The 21,612-nt window shown below is 40.8% G+C and overlaps 1 protein-coding gene across 4 annotated transcripts in view; it reads left to right on the top strand.

Annotated features, from left to right (window-relative positions):
* itgb1a (integrin, beta 1a) overlaps positions 1 to 21,178 on the top strand; it is a 122,815-nt gene extending 101,637 nt beyond the window's left edge. For 2 of the 4 annotated variants that reach the window (XM_061922354.1, XM_061922352.1), the window contains exons 13-17: positions 2,238 to 2,460; positions 5,411 to 5,646; positions 12,669 to 12,835; positions 14,810 to 14,887; positions 20,474 to 21,178. In XM_061922354.1, coding sequence (XP_061778338.1) covers positions 2,238 to 2,460; positions 5,411 to 5,646; positions 12,669 to 12,835; positions 14,810 to 14,887 — 704 coding nt within the window. In that variant the 3' untranslated portion in view covers positions 20,474 to 21,178. Of the gene's footprint in view, positions 1 to 2,237; positions 2,461 to 5,410; positions 5,647 to 12,668; positions 12,836 to 14,809; positions 14,915 to 20,473 lie in introns of all 4 variants that reach the window. The other 2 variants (XM_061922353.1, XM_061922355.1) reach the window with 2 other exon arrangements.
* The last annotated feature ends 434 nt before the right edge of the window (positions 21,179 to 21,612 follow it).

Below are 21,612 nucleotides of genomic sequence, written 5' to 3'. Positions count from 1 at the left end.
GCGTAACTTAGAATTTCATGGCTGCAACATGTGCAAAAGTAGTTGGGAAAGGGCATGTTCACCACTGTGTGACATCACCTTTTCTTTTAACAACACTCAATAAACGTTTGGGAACTGAGGAAACTAATTGTTGAAGCTTTGAAAGTGGAATTCTTTCCCATTCTTGTTTTATGTAGAGCTTCAGTCCTTCAACAGTCCGGGGTCTCCGCTGTCGTATTTTACGCTTCATAATGTGCCACACATTTTCCATGGGAGACAGGTCTGGACTGCAGGCGGGCCAGGAAAGTACCCGCACTCTTTTACTACGAAGCCACATTGTTGTAACACGTGCTGAATGTGGCTTGGCATTGTCTTGCTGAAATAAGCAGGGGCGCCCATGAAAAAGAAGGCGCATATGTTGTTCCAAAACCTGTATGTAGCTTTCAGCATTAATGGTGCCTTCACAGATGTGTAAGTTACCCATGCCTTGGGCACTAATGCACCCCCATACCATCACACATGCTGGCTTTTCAACTTTGCGTCAATAACAGTCTGGATGGTTCGCTTCCCCTTTGGTTCCAGATGACACGATGTCGAATATGTCCAGAAACAATTTGAAATGTGGACTCGTCAGACCACAGAACACTTTTCCACTTTGCATCAGTCCATCTTAGATGATCTCGGGCCCAGAGAAGCCGGCGACGTTTCTGGATGTTGTTGATAAATGGCTTTCGCTATGCATAGTAGAGCTTTAACTTGCACTTACAGATGTAGCGACCAACTGTATTTAGTGACAGTGGTTTTCTGAAGTGTTCCTGAGCCCATGTGGTGATATCCTTTAAAGATTGATGTCGGTTTTTGATACAGTGCCGTATGAGGGATGGAAGGTCACGGTCATTCAATGTTGGTTTCCGGCCATGCCGCTTACGTGGAGTGATTTTTCTAGATTCTCTGAACTTTTTGATGATATTATGGAGCGTAGATGTTGAAATCCCTCAATTTCTTGCAATGGCACTTTGAGAAAGGTTGTTCTTAAACTGTTTGACTATTTGCTCACGCAGTTGTGGACAAAGGGGTGTACCTCGCCCCATCCTTTCTTGTGAAGACCGAACATTTTTTGGGAAGCTGTTTTTATACCCAATCATGGCACCCACCTGTTCCCAATTAGCCTGCAAACCTGTGGGATGTTCCAAATAAGTGTTTGATGAGGTGGTTGAGGTGGGCGGGGCTGTGGGCGCAGCGGTGTATAATATAAGCAGTAAGAGTCATGGATGCATTGCATACTGGGTAATTGTTATGTTGCGTTTATAATGTGTTACAGAGCCGATGTTCTCCAGAAATGTGTTTGTCATTCTTGTTTGGTGTGGGTTCACAGTGTGGCACATATTAGTAAGAGTGTCAAAGTTTTTTATATCACAACTTTTAGTGTAACTTGTATCACCCAATATGCCTTCCAATCTCGTCCGTGTAACGATAGGAGCAGTGAAATTCCAAGCCTTCAGTGCTGAAAATAATAACCACGATAATGTTGTTTTTTATAAAATGTGTTCTCGTGATGGTATCCTCACCATCCATCCATCCATTTTCTACCGCTTATTCCCTTTCGGGGTCGCGGGGGGCGCTGGCGCCTATCTCAGCTACAATCGGGCGGAAGGCGGGGTACACCCTGGATAAGTCTCACATCACACTCAATTTTTTACTGCATGCCGTTGGTAAGTGCCGGAGTGAGAAGAGGTTTTAAAATAATTAGCGCATGCTTGCCTTTACCGCATGCCTTAGGTAAACCCCGGAGTGAGAAGAGGTTTTAAATTAATTAGCGCGATGGGAGGAGACGGAAGGGGTTGTCTATTTTGATCCAAGACCTGTCCAAGCTCGATCCAGGACCAGTCCAAGCCGAAGCATCTTTTTCCTTTGTGTTAATGTGACGGAAAACAACGGCTGTTTACATACCCCCCACTCCTTTAGAAACAGCTGTTGTTATGTAAACACGGAATATCCAAATAAAAGAGCAGACGTGGGCTTTTTTTTGTTAGAGCATGGGTGAGACTGTAAGAGGTTACATTGACACTGTAAAAGGTTACAGGTCGACACTTTTTTTCTTCGAATTGAGCCAAATTGAATTCTGTCTCTGTTTAATTCCTTGCTTCTTGTCTCGTTTAATAAGACGTTATCGGTGTTTGACCCTGACAATAGTTTGCACACACTATACAGCACGTGCTATTTGGAGTTTTCTCAGCATCCTTCTGTTCTCCTCCTAGGGCACGGCCGTTGCGAGTGCAGGGTGTGCGTGTGCGACAACATGTGGACGGGCAGCGCCTGCGACTGTTCTCTGGACACCAGCACCTGTCTGGCCAGCAACAAGCAGATCTGTAACGGCAGAGGGACGTGCAGCTGCGGCGCCTGCAAGTGCACCGACCCCAAGTTCCAGGGACCCACCTGTGAAACCTGCCCCACCTGCCCGGGAGTGTGCACCGAACACAAGTAAGTGCTCATCTCTGCTTGCGTGCAGTGATTTCTACAGATTCTCTGGACCTTTTGATGATATTACAGATGGTGAAATCCCTAAATTCCTTGCAATAGCTGGTTGAGAAATGTCGTTCTTAAACCATTTGCTCAGGCATTTGTTGACAAAGTGGTGACCCTCTTTGTTTGTGAACGACTGAGCATTTCATGGAAGCTGCTTTTATACCCAATCACGGCACCCACCTGTTCCCAATTAACTTGTTCACTTGCTTGGATGGCAACATATGTTGTTCCAAAACCTGTATGTACCTTTCAGCATTAATGGTGCCTTCACAGATGCGTAAGTTACCCATGCCTTGGGCACTAATACACCCCCATACCATCACACATGCTGCCTTTTGCGCCTAGAACAGTCCAGATTGTTCTTTTCCTCTTTCTTCCGGAGGACAAGACGTCCACAGTTTCCAAAAACAATTTGAACACTTGTCCACTTTGCTTCAGTCCATCATAGATGGACTTTCTGGGTGTTGTTGATAAATGGCTTCGGCTTTGCATAGTAGAGTTTTAACTTGCACTTACAGATGTAGCGACCAACACCACGTCCACAGTTTCAGAATATAATTTCAAATGTGGACTCGTCAGACCAGAGAACACTTTTCCACTTGGCATCAGTCCATCTTAGATGATCTTGGGCCCAGCGAAGCCGGCGGCGTTCCTCGGTGTTGTTGATAAATGGCATTTGCTTTGCATAGTCGTTTTAACTTGCATTTACGGATGTAGCGACCAACTGTAGTTTCTGACAGTGGTTTTCTGAAGTGTTCCTGGGGCAATGTGGTGATATCCTTCACACACTGATGTGAATTTTTCATGCAGTAGCGCCTGAGGGATCGAAAGTTCGTAATATCATTGCTTACGTGCAGTGATTTATCCAGATTCTGTGAACCTTTTGGTGATATTACGGACCGTAGATGGTGAATTTACTAAATTCCTTGCAAAAGCTGGTTGAGAAATGTCGTTCTTAAACCATTTGCTCAGGCATTTGTTGACAAAGTGGTGACCCTCTTTGTTTGTGAACGACTGAGCATTTCATGGAAGCTGCTTTCATCCCCAATCACGGCACCCACCTGTTCCCAATTAACTTGTTCACTTGTGGGAAGTGTTTGATGAGCATTCTTCAAGTATCTCAGTCTTTTTTGCCACTTGTGCCAGCTTTTTTGAAACATGTCACAGGTAGCAAATTCCAAATGAGTGAATATTTGCATCAAAAAATGTTTCTCAGTGTGAAAATGAAATATCGGCGGTTTAGCTCGGTTGGTAGAGCGGCCGTGCCAGCAACTTGAGGGTTGCAGGTTCGATTCCCACTTCTGCCAACCTAGTCACTGCCGTTGTGTCCTTGGGCAAGACACTTTACCCACCTGCTCCCAGTGCCACCCACACTGGTTTGAATGTAACTTAGATATTGGGTTTCACTATTTAAAAGCGCTTTGAGTCACTTGAGAAAAAGCGCTATATAAATATAATTCCCTTCACTTCATCTTGTCTTTGCTGTCTATTCAATTGAATTTAAGTTTAAAAGGGGTTGCAAATCTGTTTTTATTTACCATTTACACAACGTGACAACTTCACTGGTTTTGGGGTTTTGTAAATGTAATCGGTATTAGTATCGGCCGATCTCACTCATGGATGATCGGAACTTTCCATCTCCGGGTTGGGGAGGAGACCCTGCCCCAAGTGGAGGAGTTCAAGTACCTAGGAGTCTTGTTCACGAGTGAGGGAAGAGTGGACCGTGAGATCGACAGGCGGATCGGTGCGGCGTCTTCAGTAATGCGGACGTTGTACCGATCCGTTGTGGTGAAGAAGGAGCTGAGCCGGAAGGCAAAGCTCTCAATTTACCGGTCGATCTACGTTCCCATCCTCACCTATGGTCATGAGCTTTGGGTCATGACCGAAAGGATAAGATCACGGGTACAAGCGGCCCAAATGAGTTTTGGTCTCTCCCTTAGAGATAGGGTGAGAAGCTCTGCCATCCGGGAGGAACTCAAAGTAAAGCCGCTGCTCCTTCACATGGAGAGGAGCCAGATGAGGTGGTTCGGGCATCTGGTCAGGATGCCACCCGAACGCCTCCCTAGGGAGGTGTTTAGGGCACGTCCAGCCGGTAGGAGGCCACGGGGAAGACCCAGGACACGTTGGGAAGACTATGTCTCCCGGCTGGCCTGGGAACGCCTCGGGATCCCCCGGGAAGAGCTAGACCAAGTGGCTGGGGAAAGGGAAGTCTGGGTTTCCCTGCTTAGGCTGCTGCCCCCGCGACCCGACCTTGGATAAGCCGAAGAAGATGGATGGATGGATGGACGGACCTCGTCAAACTCCCCCGTGAGCTTGTTGTAATGAAATATGGCGTCTTGTAGCTGTTTTTTGTTGGTTTGTCCACGTTTCCGGAAACAAGCAGGAGTGCCTAAAGAACTGCGTTGGTCAGTCCCCCCAGGGCATGTCCGGCTAGTAGGAGGCCACGGGGAAGACCCAGGACACGTTGCGAAGACTATGTCTCCCGGCTGGCCTGGGAACGCCTCGGGATCCCCCGGGAAGAGCTAGACGAAGTGGCTGGGGAGAGGGAAGTCTGGGTTTCCCTGCTTAGGCTGCTGCCCCCGCGACCCGACCTCGGATAAGCGGAAGAAGATGGATGATGGATGGATGGACGGAACTTTCCTTGTTATTGGAGCTATTTTTTTACGTAATCAGATTATTAGTTTGAAGTCATACTTCCTAATATCCCGCACCCCTTTTTTTTTAAAACGCGCTCCCTTGGTTGTAGAATGATCAATGAATTTGACCTAATCTGCTTCTGCAGCCATGTGTTGTATATATTTCCAAAAATTCTCATCTTCGGCGGGACTGTCTTTAAAATGAAAGGTGTCGCCGTCACCCCGACAACACCCGCCATGACAGTTGGCGTTTGTCTGCCTCCCTGCAGAGAGTGCGTCCAATGCCGGGCGTTTGGGACGGGGGAGAAGAAGGAAACGTGCGAGAGGGACTGCAGCTACTTCAACTTGATCAAAGTGAAGGACCGGGACAAGCTGCCTCAGCCCAACGACGCCTCCTACCCCGTGATGCACTGCAAGGAGAGGGACGCCAACGACTGCTGGTTCTACTACACCTACGCCATCAACAACAACACGGAGAAGGAAGTCCATGTGGTGGAGACTCTGGGTAAGGAACTTTGACAAGACAAGTTCAGTCCGAGCTCTGTGGCGATTGGTTTGTAAGGACATCTTAGTCCCGGGCGACCAAATTTTGGCCCAAGGTTATGTTACAAACTTTTGTGTGGTGTTGCTTCCTTATTTGTCATTACTCAATTTTAATGTGTAGCAGTGGCAACTGAACTGAATGCGACAGCATGACATAAATACCGTTAGTCCAGAATCTTCACGTCCCTCGTGGACCGACCTAATTAATTTGTAATAAATTTAAATCTGTTTTCAAGGATATCTTAGTCCGAGGCGACCAAATCACGGGCCGTGGGCCATTTTTGTCCCAAAGTTATATATGTTTATTTGAATTTTTATGTTACACACTTTTGTGTGGTGTTGCTTCCTTATTTGTCATTACTCAATTTTAATGTGTAGCAGTGGCAACGGAATTAAATGCGACAGCGTGACATAATTACGTCGGTCAGCTGGAACAAAAAATACCGTTAGTCCAGAATCTTCACGTTCCTCGTAGACCGACCTAATTAGTTTGTAATGGACTTAAATTGGTTTTCAGGGATATCTTAGTCCGAGGCGACCAAATCACAGCCTGTGGGCCATTTTTGTCCCAAAGTTATATATGTTTGTTTGAATTTTTATGTTACAGACTTTTGTGTGGTGTTGCTTCCTTATTTTTCATTACTCAATTTTAATGTGTAGCAGTGGCAACTGAATTAAATGCAACAGCGTGACATAATTACGTCGGTCAGCTGGAACAAAAAATACTGTTAGTCCAGAATCTCATCGTTCCTCGTGGACCGACTTAATTAGTTTGTAATGGACTTAAATTGGTTTTCAGGAATATTTTCGTCCAAGGCGACCAAATCACAGCCTGGGGGCCATTTTTGTCCCAAAGTTATATATGTTTATTACAATTTTTATGTTACACACTTTTGTGTGGTGTTGCTTCCTTATTTGTCATTACTCAACTTAATGTGTAGCTGTGGCAACTGAATTAAATGCGACAGCGTGTCATAATTACGTCGGTCAGCTGGAACAAAAAATACCGTTAGTCCAGAATCTTCACGTTCCTCGTAGACCGACCTAATTAATTTGTAATAAATTTAAATCTGTTTTCAAGGATATCTTAGTCCGTGACGACCAAATCACGGGCCGTGGGCCATTTTTGTCCCAAAGTTATATATGTTTATTTGAATTTTTATGTTACATAACTTTTGTGTGGTGTTGCTTCCTTATTTGTCATTACTCTATTTTAATGTGTAGCAGTGGCAACTGAATTAAATGCGACAGCGTAACATAATTACGTCGGTCAGCTGGAACAAAAAATACCGTTAGTCCAGAATCTCCACGTTCCTCGTGGACCGACCTAATTAATTTGTAATTAATTTAAATCTGTTTTCAAGGATATCTTAGTCCGTGGCGACCAAATCACGGGCCGTAGGCCATTTTTGTCCCAAAGTTATATATGTTTATTTGAATTTTTATGTTACAAACTTTGGTGTGGTGTTGCTTCCTTATTTGTCATTACTCAATTTTAATGTGTAGCAGTGGCAACGGAATTAAATGCGACAGCGTGACATAATTACGTTGGTCAGCTGGAACAAAAAATACCGTTAGTCCAGAATCTTCACGTTCCTCGTGGACCGACCTAATTAGTTTGTAATGGACTTAAATTGGTTTTTAGGGATATCTTAGTCCGAGGCGATCAAATCACAGCCCGTGGGCCATTTTTGTTCCAAAGTTATATATGTTTATTTGAATTTTTATGTTACAAACTTTTGTGTGGTGTTGCTTCCTTATTTGTCATTACTCAATTTTAATGTGTAGCAGTGGCAACTGAACTGAATGCGGCAGCGTGTCATGAATACCGTTAGTCCAGAATCTTCACGTTCCTCGTGGACCGACCTAATTTGTAATACATTTAAATCTGTTTTCAGGGATATCTTAGTCCGAGGCAACCAAGTCACAGCCTGTGGGATATTTTTGTCCCAAAGTTATATATGTTTATTTGAATTTTTGTGTTACAAACTTTTTTGTGGTGTTGCTTCCTTATTTGTCATTACTCAATTTTAATGTGTAGCAGTGGCAACTGAATTAAATGCGACAGCGTGACATAATTACGTCGGTCAGCTGGAACAAAAAATACCGTTAGTCCAGAATCTCCATGTTCCTCGTGGACCGACCTAATTAGTTTGTAATGGACTTAAATTGGTTTTCAAGGATATCTTAGTCCGAGGTGACCAAATCACAGCCTGTGGGCCATTTTTGTCCCAAAGTTATATATGTTTATTTGAATTTTTATGTTACAAACTTTTGTGTGGTGTTGCTTCCTTATTTGTCATTACTCTATTTTAATGTGTAACAGTGGCAACTGAATTAAATGCGACAGCGTGTCATAATTACCTCGGTCAGCTGGAACAAAAAATACCGTTAGTCCAGAATCTTCACGTTCCTCGTGGACCGACCTAATTAATTTGTAATACATTTAAATTGGTTTTCAAGGATATCTTAGTCCGAGGCGACCAAACCAAAGCCTGTGGGACATTTTTGTCCCAAAGTTATATATGTTTATTTGAATTTTTATGTTACGTACTTTTGTGTGGTGTTGCTTCCTTATTTGTTATTACTCAATTTTAATGTGTAGCAGTGGCAACTGAATTAAATGCGACAGCGTTTCATAATTACGTCGGTCGGCTGGAACAAAAAATACCGTTAGTCCAGAATCTTCACGTTCCTCGTAGACCGACCTAATTAATTTGTAATAAATTTAAATCTGTTTTCAAGGATATCTTAGTCCGTGACGACCAAATCACGGGCCGTGGGCCATTTTTGTCCCAAAGTTATATATGTTTATTTGAATTTTTATGTTACATAACTTTTGTGTGGTGTTGCTTCCTTATTTGTCATTACTCTATTTTAATGTGTAGCAGTGGCAACTGAATTAAATGCGACAGCGTAACATAATTACGTCGGTCAGCTGGAACAAAAAATACCGTTAGTCCAGAATCTCCACGTTCCTCGTGGACCGACCTAATTAATTTGTAATTAATTTAAATCTGTTTTCAAGGATATCTTAGTCCGTGGCGACCAAATCACGGGCCGTAGGCCATTTTTGTCCCAAAGTTATATATGTTTATTTGAATTTTTATGTTACAAACTTTGGTGTGGTGTTGCTTCCTTATTTGTCATTACTCAATTTTAATGTGTAGCAGTGGCAACGGAATTAAATGCGACAGCGTGACATAATTACGTTGGTCAGCTGGAACAAAAAATACCGTTAGTCCAGAATCTTCACGTTCCTCGTGGACCGACCTAATTAGTTTGTAATGGACTTAAATTGGTTTTTAGGGATATCTTAGTCCGAGGCGATCAAATCACAGCCCGTGGGCCATTTTTGTTCCAAAGTTATATATGTTTATTTGAATTTTTATGTTACAAACTTTTGTGTGGTGTTGCTTCCTTATTTGTCATTACTCAATTTTAATGTGTAGCAGTGGCAACTGAACTGAATGCGGCAGCGTGTCATGAATACCGTTAGTCCAGAATCTTCACGTTCCTCGTGGACCGACCTAATTTGTAATACATTTAAATCTGTTTTCAGGGATATCTTAGTCCGAGGCAACCAAGTCACAGCCTGTGGGATATTTTTGTCCCAAAGTTATATATGTTTATTTGAATTTTTGTGTTACAAACTTTTTTGTGGTGTTGCTTCCTTATTTGTCATTACTCAATTTTAATGTGTAGCAGTGGCAACTGAATTAAATGCGACAGCGTGACATAATTACGTCGGTCAGCTGGAACAAAAAATACCGTTAGTCCAGAATCTCCATGTTCCTCGTGGACCGACCTAATTAGTTTGTAATGGACTTAAATTGGTTTTCAAGGATATCTTAGTCCGAGGTGACCAAATCACAGCCTGTGGGCCATTTTTGTCCCAAAGTTATATATGTTTATTTGAATTTTTATGTTACAAACTTTTGTGTGGTGTTGCTTCCTTATTTGTCATTACTCTATTTTAATGTGTAACAGTGGCAACTGAATTAAATGCGACAGCGTGTCATAATTACCTCGGTCAGCTGGAACAAAAAATACCGTTAGTCCAGAATCTTCACGTTCCTCGTGGACCGACCTAATTAATTTGTAATACATTTAAATTGGTTTTCAAGGATATCTTAGTCCGAGGCGACCAAACCAAAGCCTGTGGGACATTTTTGTCCCAAAGTTATATATGTTTATTTGAATTTTTATGTTACGTACTTTTGTGTGGTGTTGCTTCCTTATTTGTTATTACTCAATTTTAATGTGTAGCAGTGGCAACTGAATTAAATGCGACAGCGTTTCATAATTACGTCGGTCGGCTGGAACAAAAAATACCGTTAGTCCAGAATCTTCACGTTCCTCGTGGACCGACCTAATTAATTTGTAATAAATTTAAATCTGTTTTCAAGGATATCTTAGTCCGTGGCGACCAAATCACAGCCTGTGGGCAATTTTTGTCCCAAAGTTATATATGTTTATTACAATTTTTATGTTACATAACTTTTGTGTGGTGTTGCTTCCTTATTTGTCATTACTCAATTTGAATGTGTAGCAGTGGCAACTGAATTAAATGCGACAGCGTGACATAATTACGTTGGTCAGCTGGAACAAAAAATACCGTTAGTCCAGAATCTCCACGTTCCTCATGGACCAACCTAATTAGTTTGTAATGGACTTAAATTGGTTTTCAAGGATATCTTAGTCCGAGGCGACCAGACCAAAGCCTGTGGGCCATTTTTGTCCCAAAGTTATATATGTTTATTACAATTTTTATCTTACACACTTTTGTGTGGTGTTGCTTCCTTATTTGTCATTACTCTATTTTAATGTGTAACAGTGGCAACTGAATTAAATGCGACAGCGTGACATAATTACGTCGGTCAGCTGGAACAAAAAATACCGTTAGTCCAGAATCGTCACGTTCCTCGTCGACCGACCTAATTAGTTTGTAATAAATTTAAATCTGTTTTCAAGGATATCTTAGTCCGTGGCGACCAAATCACGAGCCGTGGGCCATTTTTGTCCCAAAGTTATATATGTTTATTACAATTTTTATGTTACATAACTTTTGTGTGGTGTTGCTTCCTTATTTGTCATTACTCAATTTTAATGTGTAGCAGTGGCAACTGAATTAAATGCGACAGCGTGACATAATTACGTCGGTCAGCTGGAACAAAAAATACCGTTAGACCAGAATCCTCACGTTCCTCGTGGACCGACCTAATTAGTTTCTAATGGACTTAAATTGGTTTTCAGGGATATCTTAGTCCGAGGCGACCAAATCACAGCCTGTGGGCCATTTTTGTCCCAAAGTTATATGTGTTTGTTTGAATTTTTATGTTACAAACTTTTGTGTGGTGTTGCTTCCTTATTTGTCATTACTCAATTTTAATGTGTAGCAGTGGCAACTGAATTAAATGCGACAGCGTGACATAATTACGTTGGTCAGCTGGAACAAAAAATACCGTTAGTCCAGAATCTTCACGTTCCTCGTAGACCGACCTAATTAGTTTGTAATGGACTTAAATTGGTTTTTAGGGATATCTTAGTCCGAGGCGATCAAATCACAGCCCGTGGGCCATTTTTGTCCCAAAGTTTTATATGTTTATTTGAATTTTTATGTTACAAACTTTTGTGTGGTGTTGCTTCCTTATTTGTCATTACTCAATTTTAATGTGTAGCAGTGGCAACTGAATTAAATGCGACAGCGTGACATAATTACGTTGGTCAGCTGGAACAAAAAATACCGTTAGTCCAGAATCTTCACGTTCCTCGTGGACCGACCTAATTAATTTGTAATAAATTTAAATCTGTTTTCAAGGATATCTTAGTCCGTGGCGACCAAATCACGGGCTGTGGCCCATTTTTGTCCCAAAGTTATACATATGTTTATTTGAATTTTTATGTTACATAACTTTTGTGTGGTGTTGCTTCCTTATTTGTCATTACTCAATTTTAATGTGTAGCAGTGGCAACTGAATTAAATGCGACAGCCTGTTGGTCAGCTGGAACAAAAAAATATCGATAGCAGTATTGCGTTCACTTCAAACTTGACTTGACCTTGTCCATTTTGGGGTTTTGGTGGGGTGCTGGAGCCTATCTCAGCTGCATTCGGGCGGAAGGCGAGGTACACTTTTGAGGAGGAAATATTGTTGTTATTGATTTGAAAACCTTTTGTACACATTTTGCAAACAACAAAGATAAATGTAGTCAAAATGTTACTATGTTCATTATCTACCTTTTAAAGCAGAGCTGTCCAACCTTTTAAATGGGATTTAATTCAGAATTTTTTTATGGTGCATGCAATTTTTTTTTACAATATCCACAAATTGTGTTATGTGTGACCATGTCTGTTGGCATTTTGTGTTGGCTTGATTTTTTTTTTTTTTTTTTTTGCACCATGACAAGGGAAGGTTGTTTGCATTGGGTCACGGAACTAAATGCTGCGCTAGGTGTCCATTCAAAGCATAGTGAGTGTTCATAGATATAAATTACTCATGTTGTTCACAAGATGGCGACAAAGCAGCATATAGTTTGACTTAAAAAAAAAAAAAATGTTTAATTTCTCTGCAGCCAGATTTCTTATTAAACTCTTGACGTCTGGCAGGCTAAAATGAAGACACTGGCAGTCCGTAGTTTGGACCCTTTGATTTAAAGCAAGGTCAGGTCTCAGACAGTTAAAATTTAGTTACTATGACAAACAAAAAAAACATGTTTTTGTTCACCTCAAGAATGCCGACCCTTGGTTTCTTACCTTTCTTACCTCTGCAACCAAATGGCTGTTCATATTTTGACTAATTGATCATGCTTTATTCCAGCAACAGGAAGGTGCTTTCATGCGTCGTTTCCTGTTTAAATTGCTTACAGAAGAAATAACGCGCAGACTAAATGACGAATCATTCTTGGTTATGATAGAGAGATTTCTAGCATTTAACGACACGGTGTCTGCTAAATCCGCCCTGACGCTCCTTTTCTGGCTTTCAGACTGTCCTGCTGGGCCCGACATCATCCCCATTGTGGCGGGCGTGGTCGCCGGCATCGTCCTGATTGGTTTAGCCCTGCTGCTCATCTGGAAGCTGCTGACCATCATCCACGATCGCAGAGAGTTTGCTAAATTTGAGAAGGAGAAGATGAACGCCAAATGGGATACGGTGAGATATCAGCAGGATAGTTTGGATATTTCATAACCGGAGTTTGGGGGTGGCCACTCCGATGTTTTCTGCAAATGGCCCAAACATACATTTTGCTTTGGAGGTCAAGAAAAAAATAACTGAGTGGTAACATGCAGTACTGGAGTCCACCAGAGAGGCAGCAGCTGCCCGAAGTGGTTTACTGAAGAAGTGCTTCAGCAGCCTCTTTTATGCGCTGGAAACCCGAATATTAGGAGAATTTAATGAATATTAGGAGAATTAACATGGATATTAGGAGAATTAACATGAATATTAGGATAGTTTAATGAGTATTAGGAGAATTAACATGAATATTGGGATAATTTAATGAATATTGGGATAATTTAAAGAATATTCGGAGAATTAACATGCATATTAGGAGAGTTTAATGAATATTAGGAGAATCAACATGAATATTAGGAGAGTTTAAGGAATATTAGGAGAAATAACATGAATATTAGGGGAGTTTAATGAATATTAGGAAACTTTAATGAATATTAGGACAATTAACATGAATATTACAAAAAATAACATGAATATTTGGACAATTAACATGAATACAAGAATGAACATTAATACTAGGAGAATTAACATGAATATTAAAAAAATTAACATGACTATTAGGATAATTAAATGAATATTAGGACAATAAAATGAATATTAGGAGACTCAACATGAATATTAGGAAATATTAACATGAATATTAGGAGAATTAAATGAATATTGGGAGAATTAACATGAATTTTAGAAAAATGTACATGAATATTAGGAGATAAAATGAATAGGAGAATTAACATAAATATTAGGAAAAATGTACATGAATATTAGGAGAATTAAATGAATATTAGGAGAATTAACATGACTATTACAAAAAATAACATGAATATTAGGACAATTAACATGAATACGAGAAGAATTAACATGAATATTAGGAGAATTAAATGAATATTAGGAGATTTAACATGAATATTAGGAGAATAAAATGAATATCAGGAGAATTAACATGAATATTAGGAGAAATTAAGTGAATATTAGGAGAATTAACATGAATATTAGAAAAAATAACATGAATATTATGACAGCATGAATATTAGAAGAATCAACATTAATTTTAGGAGAAATAACAAAACTCGGCCCCAGCTTACGACCATACCACCCTGAGCACGTCCGATCTCATCCAATCTAGGAATGAATCATAATTGGTACAATACCGCCTCTGAAAAGTACCGGTTCTCTCGTCTGCTCCACACGCTGTAAGTCTTTGCTGTCGTCCAGCATTCTGTTTTTATTTACTTTGCAGCCAGCGTAGTTTTACTTTCGTTTTGCACAGCCATCCCCATGCTTCAATGCCTTTCCATTTCCCTTTTGTTCATTTGTGGTGTAAGCGTTACATACATTGCTGGCACGGCCGCTCTACCAACCGAGCCATGCCGCCCTATGCTTCAATGCTTTTCCTTTTCCCTTTTGTTGAAGTTTCAGACCTTCTTCACACCTCCATCGGGCCGTGGTCATACCGATGCAAGGAGCAGGTGGCGCAATTTAAACTTGTGAGGATCGTGTGTCGTAAATGAGATTCGCAGAGGCCTTAATATGAGAGCGACGTTCCTTATTTTCCTTCTGGGGAGTCACAGCTGAAGAAACAGATCCATGATGTTGCTTTTGAACCGGGCTCAAAATGAAACGGAAAATGTGGGAGGCCGCGTGGACTTTTTAGGCAATGTTATGCACTGTGAGCAAAGCCGGGGGTGTGTCCTCGGCTCCTCTCCTGCTTCTGACCACAGTCTGCAGTCTGCCTCCCCCTAGTGGTGGGAATGACTTATTCCCACTCGGCTTATTCCTAACCCCTTTTTTAAGTCCTGGTTGTCTTTTTGTCATCTTTATTCTTTCCTCCCTTGCAGACTTGTTTTTGTTCTCTCACCCTTTCTCTCCTGTTCTGTGCTCATTCTCTACCTGTAGCAAGACAACCCCATATACAAGAGTCCCATCAATAAGTTCCAGAATCCAAACTATGGACGTAGACCAGATTCCCTTTGAGTTTGTATTCCTTTTCATCTCCACCAGGTTTTTCTCCGCATGGCTTGTTTGTGTGTTTGTGTGTGCACACTCGCTTTCTTCTTTCTGCACTTTACTTGTTTGACCGATAAGAGGAACATTTTATCCCAGTTTTATTGGATGGTTTGTTTTTTTTGCAACAATGCAGCCTACCTGAAGGTGTAGATGAGTAAAAGCATGAGTGTGCTGTGACAAAACACTGGTTCGTTTCAAACTACTATCAAAAAGATGCAGTCTGGTAAGTCGGTTTTGGATTAAAAGACTTCGGACTTCGGTATTAACATCAAAGGCATGTCATGGTTGTGTGTCATCACTTTGAATGTATCTTTATATTTATACTGGTAGGTCACGTTTCCATGTCTCAGTACTGTTTGCACCGCTTGATCCTCGAGTGGACCAATAAATGTCTTGGTTTTCATTAGATTTCTTTATCGTGCTGTTCACTGGTGACGGGAAACTCCAACTGTTTTAGTCACTTGAGTTCTATTGAGTTGCTCACTGGAATCAAGGTCATCGTGAAGCACTTAAGCAACAAGTATCACCCGCGAGTTAGTGAAAGTCGAGTCTTCATTGAGATACACGTGAGTTAGTAAAGTCGAATCTTCATGGAGGTACCCATGAGTCAGTAGAGTCTTCATCGAGTGCCCATCAGTCAGTGAATGTAGCGTCTGCATTAAATACCCAGGAGTCATTGAAAGTAGTCTTCATCTAGTACCCATGAGTCAGTGAAAGTAGAGTCTTCATCAAGTACCCATGAGTCAGTGAGAGTATAGGCTTCATCAAGTACCCATGAGTCAATGAAAGTAGTCTTCATCAAGTACCCATGAGTCAGTGAGAGTATAGTCTTCATCAAGTACCCATGAGTCAGTGAGAGTATAGGCTTCATCAAGTACCCATGAGTCAATGAAAGTAGTCTTCATCAAGTACCCATGAGTCAGTGAGAGTATAGTCTTCATCAAGTACCCATGAGTCAGTGAAAGTAGAGTCTTCATCAAGTACCCATGAGTCAGTGAGAGTAAAGTCTTCATCAAGTACCCATGAGTCAGTGAGAGTATAGTCTTCATCAAGTACCCATGAGTCAGTGAGAGTATAGGCTTCATCAAGTACCCATGAGTCAATGAAAGTAGTCTTCATCAAGTACCCATGAGTCAGTGAGAGTATAGTCTTCATCTAGTACCCATGAGTCAGTGAGAGTATAGTCTTCATCTAGTACCCATGAGTCAGTGAAAGTAGAGTCTTCATCAAGTACCCATGAGTCAGTGAGAGTAGAGTCTTCATCAAGTACCCATGAGTCAGTGAGAGTAAAGTCTTCATCAAGTACCCATGAGTTAGTGAGAGTAGTCTTCATCAAGTACCCATGAGTCAGTGAAAGTAGTCTTCATCAAGTACCCATGAGTCAATGAAAGTAGAGTCTTCGTTGAGCACCCATGAGTCAGTAAAGTCGAGTCTTCATCAAGTACCCATGAGTCAGTAAAAGAAAAGTCTTCATCAAGTACCAATGAGTCATTAAAAGTAGTTTTCATCAAGTACCCATGAGTCAATAAAGGTAGAGTCTTCATCAAGTACCCATGAGTCAGCGAAAGTAGAGTCTTCATCAAGTACCCATGAGTCAATGAGAGTATAGTCTTCATCAAGTACCCATGAGTCAGTGAGAGTAGAGTCTTCATCAAGTACACATGAGTCAGTGAGAGTAGAGTCTCCATCAAGTACCAATGAGTCAATGAATGTCGAGTTTTCATTTAGGAAACAATGAGTCAATGAAAGTAGAGTTTTCGTTGAGCACCCATGAGTCAGTAAAGTCGAGTCTTCATCAAGTACTCATGAGTCAGTGAAAGAAAAGTCTTCATCAAGTACCAATGAGTAATTAAAAGTAGTTTTCATCAAGTACCCATGAGTCAATGAAGGTAGAGTCTTCATCAAGTACCCATGAGTCAGTGAGAGTATAGTCTTCATCAAGTACCCATGAGTCAGTGATAGTATAGGCTTCATCAAGTACCCATGAGTCAGTGATAGTATAGTCTTCATCAAGTACCCATGAGTCAGTGAGAGTATAGGCTTCATCAAGTACCCATGAGTCAATGAAAGTAGTCTTCATCAAGTACCCATGAGTCAGTGAGAGTATAGTCTTCATTTGGTACTCATGAGTCAGTGAAAGTAGAGTCTTCATCAAGTACCCATGAGTCAGTGAGAGTAAAGTCTTCATCAAGTACCCATGAGTTAGTGAGAGTAGTCTTCATCAAGTACCCATGAGTCAATGAAAGTAGAGTCTTCATCAAGTACCCATGAGTCAGTAAAAGAAAAGTCTTCATCAAGTACCAATGAGTCATTAAAAGTAGTTTTCATCAAGTACCCATGAGTCAATAAAGGTAGAGTCTTCATCAAGTACCCATGAGTCAGCGAAAGTAGAGTCTTCATCAAGTACCCATGAGTCAATGAGAGTATAGTCTTCATCAAGTACCCATGAGTCAGTGAGAGTAGAGTCTCCATCAAGTACCCATGAGTCAATAAAGGTAGAGTTTTCATCAAGTACCCATGAGTCAGTGAGAGTAGAGTCTTCATCAAGTACCCATGAGTCAGTGAGAGTAGAGTCTCCATCAAGTACCAATGAGTCAATGAATGTCGAGTTTTCATTTAGGAAACAATGAGTCAATGAAAGTAGAGTTTTCGTTGAGCACCCATGAGTCAGTAAAGTCGAGTCTTCATCAAGTACTCATGAGTCAGTGAAAGAAAAGTCTTCATCAAGTACCAATGAGTCATTAAAAGTAGTTTTCATCAAGTACCCATGAGTCAATGAAGGTAGAGTCTTCATCAAGTACCCATGAGTCAGTGAGAGTATAGTCTTCATCAAGTACCCATGAGCAGTGATAGTATAGGCTTCATCAAGTACCCATGAGTCAGTGAGAGTATAGTCTTCATCAAGTACCCATGAGCAGTGATAGTATAGTCTTCATCAAGTACCCATGAGTCAGTGAGAGTATAGTCTTCATCAAGTACCCATGAGTCAGTGAGAGTATAGGCTTCATCAAGTACCCATGAGTCAGTGAATGTCGAGTTTTCATTGAGGAAACAATGAGTCTTCCTCAAGTGCCCATGAAGGTAGAGTCTTCCTCAAGTACCCATGAGTCAATGAAGGTAGAGTCTTCATCAAGTACCCATGAGTCAGCAAAAGTTGAGTCTTCATCAAGTACCCATGAGTCAATGAAGGTAGAGTCTTCATCAAGTACCCATGAGTCAGTGAGAGTATAGGCTTCATCAAGTACCCATGAGTCATTGAATGTAGACTTTTCATCAAGTACCCATGAGTCAATGAAGGTAGAGTCTTCATCAAGTACCCATGAGTCTGTGAGAGTATAGGCTTCATCAAGTACCCATGAGTCAGTGAGAGTATAGTCTTCATCAAGTACCCATGAGTCAGTGAGAGTAGTCTTCATCAAGTACCCATGAGTCAATGAAGGTAGAGTCTTCATCAAGTACCCATGAGTCTGTGATAGTATAGGCTTCATCAAGTACCCATGAGTCAGTGAGAGTATAGTCTTCATCAAGTACCCATGAGTCAGTGAGAGTATAGTCTTCATCAAGTACCCATGAGTCATTGAATGTAGACTTTTCATCAAGTACCCATGAGTCAATGAAGGTAGAGTCTTCATCAAGTACCCATGAGTCTGTGAGAGTATAGGCTTCATCAAGTACCCATGAGTCAGTGAGAGTATAGTCTTCATCAAGTACCCATGAGTCAGTGAGAGTAGTCTTCATCAAGTACCCATGAGTCAATGAAGGTAGAGTCTTCATCAAGTACCCATGAGTCTGTGATAGTATAGGCTTCATCAAGTACCCATGAGTCAGTGAGAGTATAGTCTTCATCAAGTACCCATGAGTCAGTGAGAGTATAGTCTTCATCAAGTACCCATGAGTCAGTGAGAGTATAGGCTTCATCAAGTACCCATGAGTCAGTGAGAGTATAGTCTTCATCAAGTACCCATGAGTCAGTGAGAGTAGTCTTCATCAAGTACCCATGAGTCAGTGAGAATATAGGCTTCATCAAGTACCCATGAGTCATTGAATGTCGAGTTTTCATTGAGGAAACAATGAGTCTTCATCAAGTGCCCATGAGTCAATGAAGGCAGAGTCTTCATCAAGTACCCATGAGTCAGCAAAAGTTGAGTCTTCATCAAGTACCCATGAGTCAGCAAAAGTTGAGTCTTCATCAAGTACCCATGAGTCATTGAATGTAGACTTTTCATCAAGTACCCATGAGTCACTGAAAGTAGAGTCTTCATCGAGCATCCATGAGTCAGTAAAGTTGAGTCTTCATCAAGTACCCATGAGTCATTGAAAGTAGTCTTCATCTACTACCCATGAGTCGGTAAAAATAGTCTTCATCAAATACCCATGAGTCTTTGAAAGTAGTCTTCATCAAATACCCATGAGTCTTTGAAAGTGGTCTTCATCAAGTACCCATGAGTCATTGAAAGTAGAGTCTTCATCAAATAGCCATGAGTCTTTGAAAGTAGTCTTCATCAAGTACCCACGAGTCAGCAAAAGTAGTCTTCATCAAGTACCCATGAGTCAACAAAGGTCGAGTTTCATCAAGTACCCATGACTCAGTAAATTCGAGTCTTCATCGAGCATCCACGAGTTAGTAAAGTTGGATCTTCATCAAGTACCCATGAGTCAGTAAAGTTGAATCTTCATCAAGTACCCATGAGTCAGTGAAAGCAGAGTCTTCATCAAATAGCCATGAGTCTTTGAAAGTAGTCTTCATCAAGTACCCACGAGTCAGCAAAAGTAGTCTTCATCAAGTACCCATGAGTCAACAAAGGTCGAATTTCATCAAGTACCCATGACTCAGTAAATTCGAGTCTTCATCGAGCATCCACGAGTTAGTAAAGTTGAATCTTTATCAAGTAAATATGAGTCAGTGAAAGTTGAATCTTCATCAAGTACCTGGGAGTCAGTGAAAGTTGAATATTTGAGTACCCATGATTCCGTAAATTCGAGTCTTCATAGAGCATCCATGAGTTAGTAAAGTTGAATCTTTATCAAGTAAATACGAGTCAGTAAAAGTTGAATCTCCATCAAGTACCTGTGAATCAGTGAAAGTTGAGTCCTTATCAATTACCCATGAGTCAGTGAAAGTTGAGTCTTTGTCAAGTAAATATGAGTCAGTGAAAGTTGAATCTTTATCAATTACCCATGAGTCAGTGAAAGTAGAGTCTTCATCAAGTAAATATGAGTCAGTGAAAGTTGAATCTTTGAGTACCTATGAGTCAGTAAAAGTTGAATCTCCATCAAGTACCTGTGAGTCAGTGAAAGTTGAGTCCTTATTGAGTACCCGTGAGTCAGTGAGACTTGAGACCTCCCTGGGTGTCACAGAGCATTGTGTCCTCCAGGTCTGGTGAGAGAACAGGAAGTAGTGCAGGAAGTACTGAAACATTGAAGACAAGTCCACATTTGGATGCCTTGTAAAGTTCCTGGTGTTTGGCCCGACATTCCACACCAGAGTTCCTAACTTGCGAATACTTCAAACTGGATGTTGTTGTCTCCTAAGTCTCAACCTGTTTCCTCCAGGGTGAGAATCCCATCTACAAAAGTGCCGTCACCACCGTGGTCAACCCCAAGTATGAAGGCAAATGATGAGGAGACGGTTGTCATGACGACGCTTCCTTCACTAACACACGTGTTGATGTGCTTCTCTCTTCTTGCGGATGTACAGTACATGTATATACTTTGAACAGTCACATGTGTGCAAGAAATGAAGCCCTTTGATGTCACTTCCTCACCTCGCTCTCACCAATAATATTCAGCTCGGTAAACCTTTTGTCGTGTGCACTTCCTGTGTGGGTGTGTCCCAGACAGGAGCCGAGGAGCGGTCTATGTATATATCTTATCTTAAAACTTCAACAATGAATACATTTTTGTTAAAAGCAGCTTTTTATTGCACGCTTTGTTTTTGAAGGAGTTGAAATGTTGTGAACATTGACACGCCGTCACCAAGGGACTTTATACCACTTGTCTAATTAGAACACCAACAATCCAGTCTTTGTTCTTCACACTAATTACTTTTTGGACTTTATTACTCGTAATTCTCAGGTCCTTTTCCTGTGTTTTTTTTTGTTTTCCCGATTGAAAGTTTATCCAGTTGTTCAGTTAGCATTTAACATCATGTACACACACGCCTTAACAGTATTGTTTGCTAAGTGCCTTTTATTGCATCACCACGTTCTCTCCCAATGCTGTAATGACTTATTTATTAAATAAAATGCCAGAATGGTGTGCCTGGTGGTGTCTGACGTTTACACCAATATCTCCTGGAATAGACTAAGAATAACATTTTTACACTGCATTGTTTTTAAATAATCCAAACTAACCACTCGGTTGCCATTTATCATTTTTATCTATCATTATGATCAACAATAAAATGAATTATATTATTACTATTATTAGGGATGTACGTCTGAAAACTCAATTCGAATCCATTTTTGGGGGGTGACAATTCAAATTAGAAAGTTGAAAAATGAATCGCAATTCGTATGTTAATAGATTTGAAGGCACCCATAATTATAGTGTCATGTTACTGTTAATAATAAAATAATGCTACTCATTATAGATGTAATAACAATCATAAAAATAACCACCATTGTAGTAGTAAAGATTATAATAAAAGTATAGTAAATATATATTACAGTATAATATAACGAAATAAATAA

This window comes from Nerophis ophidion, linkage group LG15 (assembly GCF_033978795.1).
Source record: "Nerophis ophidion isolate RoL-2023_Sa linkage group LG15, RoL_Noph_v1.0, whole genome shotgun sequence".
Classification (NCBI taxonomy): Eukaryota; Metazoa; Chordata; class Actinopteri; order Syngnathiformes; family Syngnathidae; genus Nerophis; species Nerophis ophidion.
Note: the sequence above shows the minus strand (reverse complement) of the source record. Positions and strands in the feature narration are given on the sequence as shown.